Here is a 12,146-nt window from a genome sequence, read left to right as displayed (position 1 = left end):
TGCATTCAAGAACTCTCACATTACAATTTTTCTAGTCCACTAAAATATTTTATCACACTTTTTTGATAGTTTTTTTTTGCATTCTACAATTAATGTGGACCAATATAAGCCATTAATGGCTCAAAACCATAAAAGCTTAAAAGCATAAAACGTTAGTCCAAAACGAACTGTACTTTACACATTGTCATGGCACAAACCAAAAACTGTACAACTTACTACATAACTAATTACATAATTGTAATCAGCATAAAAGCCCCTATACAAGGCAAAAGATTTCATTGCTCTAAGTTACAAATTGCCAAAACATTTTTTAAGGGTGAAAGCTGTTATGAGATCACAACTCGAGTCACGTGCGGTCGTGCGCCGCCGCCGGTGTCCGTAACCACATCGCGTGAAATTAGAAAAAAAAAAATGTAGCACCAATGGCACAGTGGTGCACGAACTCTGGTCCACTGGGTGCCAGCTCAGTATTCTACCACTGAGCTATTGTGACTTGTTGGCAAACTTGCCTTAGGAAGGCTTGATATCGGGAAAACAATCACGTTATTACAAATTATAAAGCGTTTTAAAACAGAAAAAGAACATCAGTCGTCACACAATGCGAATAGAATAACGAGTGAACCATCCAATGCTCCAACCTGTTACAAAAGCTTGTTCTTGCTCCACTATTAACTGTGGCGCATACCCACTTCAGCCGTAGTTCCTCATCATCCTCAGCCACTACATGAGCAATTGGAACAAAATTCCTTGCAAGTGTTTAGCGGATACCACGATTCCCAGAAAAACGACGGAAAATAGCATAGCGTATGCCAGCCTAGTACCCCCAAAAATTTATTATTAATGCCCTAGTGGGTATTAAGCGAGTGTACTTGCAGTAGCTACCCAATTAGTGTTTTGAAAAGGCTCTGAAAAGCCGCTCTTTTAGCTTTCGCTGTGACTGTGCTGCATTTCCTGCGCAAGCCTAGCATTTTTTTGTTTTCGCTTTTCAAATCGGATGTCCCCTCAAGGCTGCGACATACCAAAATTTATAGACCATATCCCGAAGAGAACCCTGATGGGATGTGAGAGAGAGAGAGAGAGAGAGAGAGTGAGATTTTATTAGAAGGCAGAGAGGTCGGCCTGAGCTAGTCCGCTCTAGCCTGCTACTCAACAAAGGGGATAAGGGAAGGGGGAAGGAAAGAGGAATGAAGGATGATGATGGGGACACAAAGAGGTGGGGCGTATGTACAGTAGCCAATCAGCATAGTACCCTACAGTCTAGTATCCAGTTCAGCGCTTTTGATGAAGTCTAAAACAGCTTTTGTAGCAGTTTTTGACACTGTTTGGTCGTTCATTGTTGACAATATGTGACTTTCACTCAATGGCGTTCGTCTGATGCTTGCCAACGTTGCAGTTAGCATTTTTCTTTTCTTTGCGCCACGTATAACACACAGTCACAAATTATGTGACCTAAAGTTTCGCGCACTTGACAGCGCTCACAATTCGGGCTGTCCGCACGGCCAATTAGGTGGGTGTAGTTACGAGTGAAGGCGACACCCAGATGAATCCAGTGCAGTATATTAGCATGTCTTCGGCTGATTTTTGCTGGAAGACGAAAAGTCATACCGGGGTCTGTTTCGCGCAGACGCTTGTTCCGATGATCTGGTAGCGACCAATAAGTGGAAGCGCATTCACGCATGAGCGATCTCTACAATGCATTGATGTCACTTCACGAATACGGTACTTTGACGTACATAGGAGCGTTGTATACTGCCGCTCTTGCTTCGCTATCGGCTGTTTCGTTGCCAACCAGGCCGCAGTGTCCCGGAATCCATTAGAGTGTGGTCAAGTGACCGCTCCTGTGTGTTAGGTCAAATTGTTGGACAATTCCTAACGCTAACGCGTAAAATTGGCCTCTTCTTGGGCAAGAATAGATAGCTTGAAGCACTGATTTTGAATCAGACAGAATCATCCATTTAAGCGGTGCTTGGTCACTCACAAATTATGGCTTCCTGTATAGTAACAAGTTCTGCAGCTGTCGAAGATGACTTGTGATCTAATTTGTACTGTTGGGAAATACTGAGTTGAGGGATCACGAAGGCTGCAGCTGAGGCGGACGAAGTTACGGATCCATCGGTGTAGATGTGCGCAGAGTCGCTGTATCGGTCATCCAAATGTGCCAAGGTAAGTTGCTTGAGGGCAATATAAGAAACATGCGACTTATACGAAATTCAACGTATGTGAAGGCACACCAGCGGTCTAGTCAATGTCCATGGAGGCACTGCAGGGATTACAGCAGGTGCAAAGCCTGTGTCTATGAGTATTGAGGCATCGCGAATAGGTAGCGAAGACAACGGTGCTGTACATGTTGGGTCAGCAGATGAAGGTGCACTCGAAGAGGCTCACAGGATGTGTAAACCTGTATAGGGTAGGTGCGGGACTCCTCTATAGTGCCAGAGGTTGACGTGCACTGTGGCAGGCCAAGGCATGTTCTCAGTGCTCGTGCCTGAAGGTTCTCTAAAGTGCAAAAGCACGTTGCACGCATGCTGGAAAGTACAGGTGAGCTGTATCGCATATAGTCCACAAACAATGCCTTTTATAACTGCAGAAGACTTTTCTCTAAAGGGCCCCATCTCAGTCCTGCTATAACACGAAGAAAATACACAAAACTGATTAATTTGTTCCGCAGTGCAGTCACATGCTTCGACCAGCACAGGTTGTGATCAATGACGACCCCTAAATAGCGGTGGTGCTTGACCGCGGGAATCACTGCTCCGACAGCGAAGATTGGGTACCGCAACATTTATTTCATCGTAAATGCCAATGCAGCACATTTTGATAGTGAAAGTTGCAGGCTCTGACGACGCAAGTGCTAAGATGTTACTGACGCAAGTGCTAAGATGTTACTGATGTGCCTCGTTGTAGCTTTGCTCGCAGTTGTGGTCGCGTTGCTACGGATGCCCATATGCATATGTCGTCCGCATACACACTGATTCTGACAACGTCAGGAAGCTCAGCTTCAAAGCCAATGAGTGCTATGTTAAAAAAGCATGGGGCTCAGGACGGCGCCTTGCCGAACTCCACAGCTGACAAGGTGCCTGGTCATGTCGCCATCAGATGTCGACATAAAAATGGTACGTCCTCTGAGATAGCTCACTAACCATGCGTGTAGCCGGCCACCTACGCCGATGTCTTCAAGTGCATCAAGAATGGCCTCATGGTGGACGCTATTGTACGCGCCCTTTATATTCAACAAAATGGCCCCTACCTATCTCCGACGTTGTCTTTCCTTTTCAACAGAAGAAACTAGGTCTACAACACCGTCTATAGATGATCGACCCCTACAGAAGCCATTTACAAAATCTGGTAAGCCGACATTATTCTCCAGCAGCCATTCCAATCTTGCCAGCACCATGCGTTCCATCAGCTTACCGATGCAACTGGCTAGGGCAATGGGTCTATAAGACAACTCGTGTGAACACTTGCCTGGTTTCAGTAAGGCCACTATGCGGCTGCATTTCCAACTCTCTGGGACTGTCGCCGTTTTCCACGTATAGTTGTAGAATGACAAGAGAGCTTGCCTTGATTCCTGGCTGAGGTGATATAGAGCGGAATACTAAGTAATTTCGTCAGCCCCTGGTGCGGACGAGCGTCGGGATGCAGAAATCGCAGCGTCGAGTTCGTGCATTGTGAATGGTAAGTCGAGGCGATCATCGCTATATGGCGGTGAGGCTAAACACAAAGGTAATATCGGTGAGGAGGATATTCCTATGAGTAAGTGGCAGTAGTCTTCTGCAACCTCTACTTGAGGTCGACCTTGCTTTAGAGCCAAAGCTCGGAAAGGGACCAACTGTTGCGTGGGCATCTGAAGGCTCCGGACAATTTGCCATAGTCAAAATAGGGGTTTCCTGGGATCAAGAGGGCCCCAAAATACCCTCCACCGTTGCCTGTCGAGCTTATCGAGGTGTCGCGATACATATCGTTGTGCTTGGCGTGCTGTAGATAGGTCAGATGGTGATTTCGTCCTCTTGTATTTCCTCTCTGCCCGGTGACGGATTGCACGAAGGTATTCGTATTGTGCGTCAAGTTGTGATCTTGGTAGTGATACATTCACAAGTTTCGTATGCGTTGTTAAGGCTGATGCAATGAGGCTTTCTATTTCAGATATAGATTGAATGTTCATGCACTGAGCGTTTACAGAAGCTTGGAATCCTGGCCAGTCTACGCTTTTCACAGGCAAGGGAGTCGAACGACGGAATCCTTTTAGCTCTATATATGTAAGGAGATGGCCACTTCCATGTGTTTCAACGTCTACGAACCAACAGGTGGTGGGCAAGAGACTTCTGCTCACAAAAGATACGTGCAGACAGCTGCTGTACGATGCGCCACGGAGGTAAGTAGGTGAGCCATCGTTGATGGTCATCAGGCCCTGAGTGAGTGCAAAATCGGCAGTGTCCCTACCGTGGGTGTTCATTGAGGCAGAACCCCACATGGAATGATGTCCACGTGCATTCTAGGAGGGATAAATACGCCTATGCTTGATAATGAACGTCGCTTGTGCTTTATAGGTAGGCAAATATAGTCATTAGAAGCATGAGGAGCCACGGCATGCCTCACATACGTTAAATCTTAACGTACGCAGATAATTACTTTGCTCACATTTCGATCATCACGTGACCACAAAGTGACGTATCCGGAAATCCGAAACGGCTCACATATAACAACCAACGGAAATTTTTATTTAAACATCCATTGTCGAAAGTCAGACAATTGGCTTTGCAAACTTCTTGGGTTCCACTGCGTTATAGAGGTGCGCACACGTTCATCAAAGAAATTCACCACATTGTTTATGGAAGGGCCAGCAGTAGCGGTTCCAGCACATTGAGGATCTGCACTGCTCTCTTCGCACCTGGTGTCTGTAGCTCGATGAGAATGGCATGAACAGATTTTAGTAGATGCTTTAGCATAGTTTGGTTCTTATCAGTGTCTTGCCTATCATTTTCCGCCCTCTTTGAAGTTGCAGCCCATGATGTGGTCTTTTTTATTGCTCCGAAAGGTAGTGAAGGCCACTCAGTATCTGAAGCATCGGTGTGCAACGTGGGCGTTGGTTCACTTTCTGCATCCCTGGGACATGGTGCATACAACATGGGTGTAGCAGCCTGATAATGCGCACGCGTATGTTCATCTGTTGCTGTTGGTGATGCATAAGTCCTATGTGCACTATGGTTTCGCTGGTGCCTACGTTTGGAACAACATCTGTGTGGGCTGATGGACGTGACAACCTCTCTGTCTGTCGAGTTGTCCCTGACCGTCTTCTGCAGGACACGAATTTCTTCTCTGATCTTCGGGCACTCCTTCGACGTTGCTTCATGTGCGCCAGAGCAGTTTGGACATTTCAATGGAACAGCAGTATCGCAGTTTTCCACCTTATGAGATACACCGCACCGCTGGCAAATTGTCTCACTTTTGCACACTGCGCTGACGTGTCCTAACTTGCAGCATTTGTGACACTGCAAAGGCAGTGGCACGTAAGGGCGCATGGTATGTCTCACGTATCCAAGCTTCACGCTAGGAGGCAGAGTCTCAGAATCATCAGAAGTTTGATGCAGCGAGACTGCCCGAAGCGGCGTATGGTCACGATTCTGACTGTCGACGTCACAAGATTCTGGAGGTCAGTGTCCGTGATATCGACGTCATTTATCACGCCAGTCGTTGTTCCTTTCTCATGAGCGAGGAATGCGCAAACTGAGATACTTCCGAGCTGCGTGACAGCCTTCAGTCTGTCAAGAATGATTTTGTTTGTCACATCAACTGACAATATGTTTTTCCTGCTATTTGTGCGAATTTCATTCACTTGAGCAGGTGCAATTCGCTCGAAATAATAACTCAATGACTGCCCGTTGAGTGAGTTCAGGTTGTCTGATGTACGCATGGGTACATACGAGATGGTGAAACATCGCTTGTCTTTGTCCAGCGCCAGTTGTGGCTCCACTGTTGATAACATCCTGCGAAGCTTCCTTTTAAACCGGCAGGTATTCAATGTCCTAAAGTCAGCTTCCGATTCCATCTCTTCCACTGATGAGCTGTCAGTGGAATCATCACAAGGAGCAGATGCGCCAACGCGGTCACCCACCTTCGGTCCATCATTAGGCAAAGGGCTGGGGCCCGCGGTCTCGCTGGACGGATCCCTCCCGGGGGGGGGGTGACGTCCTTTGTTCTGCTTGTTCAGAGAAAGTCAGGAATTCTGACACTTTAAGAAAAGACAAAAGTTGTTCAAGGCAGAATTATGCCCAAACGCACTTCTTCTTCCTCGCTCAGCCACCAGAAAAATCTGATGGGATGTGAAGCAGCAGTGGTGTGCATGACATTGTCCCTGTTGAAACAGGCGTCGACGCTATTGCTGGAAGAACAGTTTGAAGTGAAACTCTGTGTAGCGTTTAATCAAGTAAACGTTTGTTTGAAACACAGAGACACGGGAGGCGGGTTGGGTTTTCTGTAAGTTTCATCACACATAAATGAGCGAAAAGCGTAGACAGATTTAGTTGCGTGTCCACAGCAGCTGTACGAATGTAGCCTGCTAGCCACTTTCAGCCACAGGCAGCGTCCCTACCGCTGCTGCCGACGTGCAACTAAATCGGTCTAGGGTTTCCACTCGACGTGCTGTCAAGCGTCGTGGGTAGTGGAGAGGGTGAAGCGAGAGAGAGAGAAGTGCGTTGCAAGTGGGAGGAGGGGTCGGCAGCTGCTACGGGTGAGTGAGTGACAGCAACACGCAGCTGCGACTTGACCTACTTGGCACATCTCCAACACCTAAGGCGAAGGGGTTTGCATGGACGTACGGGACAGCCTTACACAGGCTGGTCAAAGAGCTGCTTCGCATCTAAAACACCAACTGCAGCAAATGCATAGAACAGTGTAACATGCATCATGTCTGTCACTAAATTGACACCCAAATATCTTTCCAGTACATACGGTAATCAGCAGCAAACTTTGCTCCGGACCGAACCACCCAGCCTTTGCTACGAAAGTGGTGATAGGCGCAGTATCTGACAGGAAAGTTGTCGTGCAGTCCACAAAACCTCTGCCACAGCTTGAGGAGGTCCAGGTCCTGCAGTTTTAATCCACTTTTAGCTCGCCAAAATGAGAATCGCATTGTTCACTAACTGCCCATATCATGCCCATCATTAAATGCAGTCTGACATTTGACAAACGTTACGCTGCTATCTGGTGCAAGTAAGCATAAAAAGAAGCACAGACGCCTTTTAATGTATGATAGATGTAGTGGCTGCCATTTATGTGATTGCTAATGTATGACACTATGCAGAGGTGGTTTTATTAACCTTCAAATGTTGTCAGCTCCGGATGTTGTCATTGGTTTTAGGATAAACCTAGAACCTCAGCTTTGTACCTCATTGCAGTGGGTGAAATTGCAAATAAACAATGTTTTTCTTTGTAAGAGTAGGGGCACGACAGCCGAAACACAATTTGGAGCAATTTTTGGAACTGCAAAATGTTACTTTTGGAGCACTAAAATCCTAATTTGAAGCAGGTTATGGAGAAAAAAACAAGCATTTTTTTATCATGAAATACCAATTTGCAGCAGTACAAAAAAGGCTTACGTTTAGAAAAAAAATATGTATAAGCCATGCAACATCACCTAAATCCTGTAGTGTAAACATGAAAACTGCTATTTCAAGGAAAGCCGTTTTTTGAACGAAGCCACTGCGCAAACAATGATAAAGCCCATATGAGTATTTCCTGCACCTTTCAAACTGTTTGACAGACTCTGCGAATTTAAATATCATTTTCTAAGTTCGCAACTTGAAATTTGGGAGGTTCGTAAAACAGAGGAGTAGGGGTTGGCTAAAAAAGAAACTGGCGCACAATATAGTTTTTTATTTTTTAGTGAAGCAGTAATCTCATACACTGCTTGAAATGATTGCCAGTAGCTTCCTTAGACATCAGTGATTATACTGGTACTCATAATTATGTGGCGTACAAACGCATAAGTAACTGAGCAAAATGTGCAGTGTCCCAATAACGCTAACAGCCCCTTCTAAATCTCCACACGCTTTTTCGCAGGGCACCGGTAACGGCGTACTGCAGTGAATGTGGCTCAAGCAGCAATAAAACTAAAGCCAAGAATCTTTCTAACAATTACAACCCTCCCACTTCCCCCCCCCCCCCTTTTTTTTTTATTGTGGGGTTAGGTGCCCCTTCAGCTCCCTTGCAAGGCGCGAGATCGACCAGGTAAAGTAACAATGGTGCGCGCGCTCATTGGCCCGGCGATGGTACCAAATATCTTTCGCCAGGACTGTGGCTGCGACAACACAACTCCAACATAGAAAAAAAAAAGTTTTATGGGCCACTACTAAGGCAATCAATGTGATTGCTGGCAACGCTGGCATTTGCAGCACGTTGAGCTTCTTTACGCGAGGAAAACACGGCCTGCGCTTCCAGCTTCAGTTCCTAAAAAGCCGTAGCCGTGTTTTCAGGCTAAGAAATTTACTTTTCCCGCGAATGGTTGATAGACAGCAAAACGCTTTTGCCTAGAAGTTCCGTCGTCCCGCCGATAGGTATCCACTGTGGTCAGCGAACCGATGGGCACGCAGCGTTATTACTTTATGTGGTCAATCGCATAGGGCGGGTGCCAAGAATATTTTAAGTATATTCTAGGCACTATAATTAGGGTCTGCGCACTTTGACTGATGGCGCAAACTGCAAGTGGCCGGCATGGCCTGCACTTCTCACCGAAATTAGCGCACATGAAAAAATTTTGAGGCTGGCTCGACATTTTGGAGCAGCGTGGCCCAATTTCAGCAAGTTTCATGGTTTTGGCGCAGCTCGGCAAAACAATCGAGAATCGTATCAAATTGGCACAATTTGCGCAGCAGTTGCACTCCTGTACGAGTGATCCGCCTTTCCTGAGAAATGTTTCATGTCCCTTCTTGCTTTCATGTTTTTCCTGCTTTCTTCCTACTTTCGCATCAAATTCTCCCATGACCGGCGAACTGGGTTGGTACCTTTTGCTACCTTTTGCACCGCATTCAACATCCTCACAAAACTGCTCTACTATTCATCATGATGAGTACTTGCAGGAGTCGACCCTTGTATTACATTCAGCCTACATTTTCCAATCAGTTTTATCACAAGGCATGCTACTTTTTTAGTGTTGCTGCAGAATTTATCAACACAGCATACAATATTTTAGTGTATCGAAAACCTTGAGCCATATTATAGTTTCCCAGAGAGCCTAATAATAAGAATGAGGTGTCCATTAGGCTGTACTGTATATGCTTTATCAGTTCGTTTAACCATGATCTACATACCATATAATTTTATTGTCTTCACAGTCAGCTGGCCTATTTAGACATAAAGTTACTTTACGACAGCAGCTGACATGACACAGTCACACAATCCATTCATTTCACCATTGCTAACAGAAAATAATTTACACAAAGTGACACTGTTTTAAAGAAGCCTAAGACTAGAACAACAAACAATCGCAACAAACTCGGACAATTAGTTTGTTCCTCTCATTGCAAGACAAACTATGGGGGGTACTCCAGGTGCACTTTTGCCGACACCGTGAGGTTCCATAAAGTTCGAGGCCAATAGCATTACTCCAGGTGTCGTACATTCTATGTGCAAGTGAAAGCATGCGAGGACAGACAACAATCGCTGCTCAAGCAAAGACGAAATACCCCAGCAGTCTTCAGTCAGGTGCAAGATTCAAGTGGAAGGGGTGTCCTGGAAGGGGTGCTGCAAGGCTTTTGCAGGAACTGTGTACATTTAGTGACCATGTGCAGCCAAATGCACCTTATATGACCCAACATCGAGAGACTGCTTCTACCTTCTTGCATACTTGTAGCGCCGCCTCACTCGCAGCCAGTTTGCCAGGGAAAAAGAAAGCCGCTGCGTGGCTTGTGGTGGCACGAGGTACAGTAAAACCTCGTTCATTCGAACTCAGTTATTTCAAAATACCACTCAATTTGAAGTAGTTCAACAGTCCTATATATTGTGATGTAAGTTTGAGCAGATGATTTGAAGTGGCGGTCAGCACCAGTCCGCTTAATTCAAAAACATTGAGATCAGTGTACCAATTCCCGATCCCAATTTCGCCGTAAAACCGCGGACACGACAGCCCATAAAAGCCAATAGGCAATATACTGTAGCGATATGCTGAGTGGCAGCTCAAAACCCCGGCCTCGATACTTCCAGCATAAAAAAATTGTAAAAAAGAACGATCTTGTGATCAACTGAAATTCTGCGCTCCTCCGCCCCCCTGCGGGAAATAAAATGTGCTTCACTGCAGCACAGCGGTGACATACGGGCAGCATGTTGCAAGGATCTTGCAACATCAGCGCGTCATGATTTACCCATTCTTTCCGAGAATATAAAGAAATTAATAAAGGACAGTCTGGCAGAATTCGTGATGTAGGCGAACCTCTGAATGCCAGTTGCTCCAGCAATTTGCGTACTCGCACTGCTGGCAGAGTTCTTGCCTGCTACACTTACTTCAGAAACTCAGTTCGGAAGCTTTAATGATTATGTTTTCCAACCAAAACATCCCGAATTTCGTCCCACTGTTCATTGTTAAATTTTCTATTTTACTAAAAAAAATGGGCGGGTGGTCGCATCATGACGTGCTGGCGCAGCGAAGTGCAGACAACATGCTGCCCACGTGGCACTACAGCGCTGCAATGAAAATGTCTTATTTTTTGCAGGCGTGCAATTCAGTTGATCACGATGTTTTGTTTTGTTTCGATTGCGGCAGCGAGGCTAGACGTCCACCCCCCCTTTTTTTTGCAGCAAAACTGTGATTTGGTATTGCTGGAAAACATAATCTTTGCAGCCGCGAACTAGTCAGCACAGCAAACGTTGAGCCCTGCATTATTATAAAAGTTCAAGTTCTTTGCATCCCACTTTTTGTGTATGTTCTGTTCATTCGAAAATTCACTTAATTTGAAGATTTGTCACGATCTCAGTGACTTCCAATGAACGAGGTTTTACTATGGTTAGAATGTTCTGACTCTTGGATGGCCTGAACACATGAGCTGCAATCGCTTGTGTCTCTAGCCTACACTCTTGTGTGTCCCAATAAAACAGCACCAGTGGCATGGCCTCATCAGCTGCCATCACATCTCCCTGCTCTACAAAGTGATGAACAGCACAAAGGATGCCTCATTCACTGCAGCACCCATAATTCTTCACACCAAAGCTTTGTTAAGTTGCGCCAGGACGGACGTGAAAGGAGTTAGCTGCTAGCATTACCTCGTATTAAAGTCCCATACCGCACTGATTGCTTTGCCCTTGTGATGAAACTGTGGCATTTTCTTTTCGATTCGGGACGATTCCTCCACCTAAATAGACAGAATAATTCCAGTAAACGCACCAATAAAATGTACTAATCGCCACGGTGGATCAGTTGTCATGGTGCTTGGCTGCTGAACTGAAAGTTGGAGGTTCGATCCCGGCTATGGCGATTGCATTTCAGCGGAGGTGAAATCGTAGAGGCCCATGTAATGTGTAATGTGAGTGCACATTAAAGAGCTTCAGACGGTCGAAATTTCCAAAGCCCTTCACTACAGTGTCCCTCATAATCATATCGTGGTCTTGCAATACCAAAACCCAGATATTATTATTAACAAAATGTTCTATATGGTTATGACTTACCTCATCCCCATCCTTAACAATGAGACACCCCAAGCCATAAGAGAGGAAGTAGGCCTGCAACAACAACAATACAAAAGGGAAGGAGATCAGATGAATACCATTCACCATCTCAAGAAGTATGTCATCAAACTTGACCTGTTGTAGGTAAAGGAACAATGAAAGAGGGAGCAGACAAAGATAAAATTACATAACAGTTAGAGCTCACTGATAATAAAAGTCCCCAGAGCTTTTTTCGATTGAGGCCAAAACGCTCAAGGCCTGTGTGCTTAGATTTAGGTGCACGACTCCCAGGTGGTCGAAATTTCTGGAGCCCTCCACGACATGCTCTCTTTCATAATCATATGGTGATACTGGGACATTAAATTCCATCAATTATTATCACCAGAGCTCGCGCATATGACTGAAACTGTCCACAAAGAAGTTGCATTAAACAGTGCTTCTCAGCAGTTAGAATTTCACTTCAGTTCTATTCAAATCAAATGACAGCTTTTCAA

General features: G+C 45.5%; 1 protein-coding gene across 1 annotated transcript in view; it reads right to left on the bottom strand.

The window, feature by feature from the left end:
- Tsen2 (tRNA splicing endonuclease subunit 2) overlaps positions 1–12,146 on the bottom strand; it is a 42,128-nt gene that overhangs the window by 15,388 nt on the left and 14,594 nt on the right. Inside the window, exons 5-6 of the mRNA XM_037421985.2 lie at positions 11,653–11,706; positions 6,949–7,084 (exon numbers count right to left, since the gene is read on the bottom strand). Coding sequence (XP_037277882.2) covers positions 6,949–7,084; positions 11,653–11,706 — 190 coding nt within the window. The remainder of the gene's footprint in view (positions 1–6,948; positions 7,085–11,652; positions 11,707–12,146) is intronic.

This window comes from Rhipicephalus microplus, chromosome 2 (genome assembly GCF_043290135.1).
Source record: "Rhipicephalus microplus isolate Deutch F79 chromosome 2, USDA_Rmic, whole genome shotgun sequence".
Classification (NCBI taxonomy): domain Eukaryota; kingdom Metazoa; phylum Arthropoda; class Arachnida; order Ixodida; family Ixodidae; genus Rhipicephalus; species Rhipicephalus microplus.
This window is presented reverse-complemented; position numbering and strand designations above follow the sequence as displayed.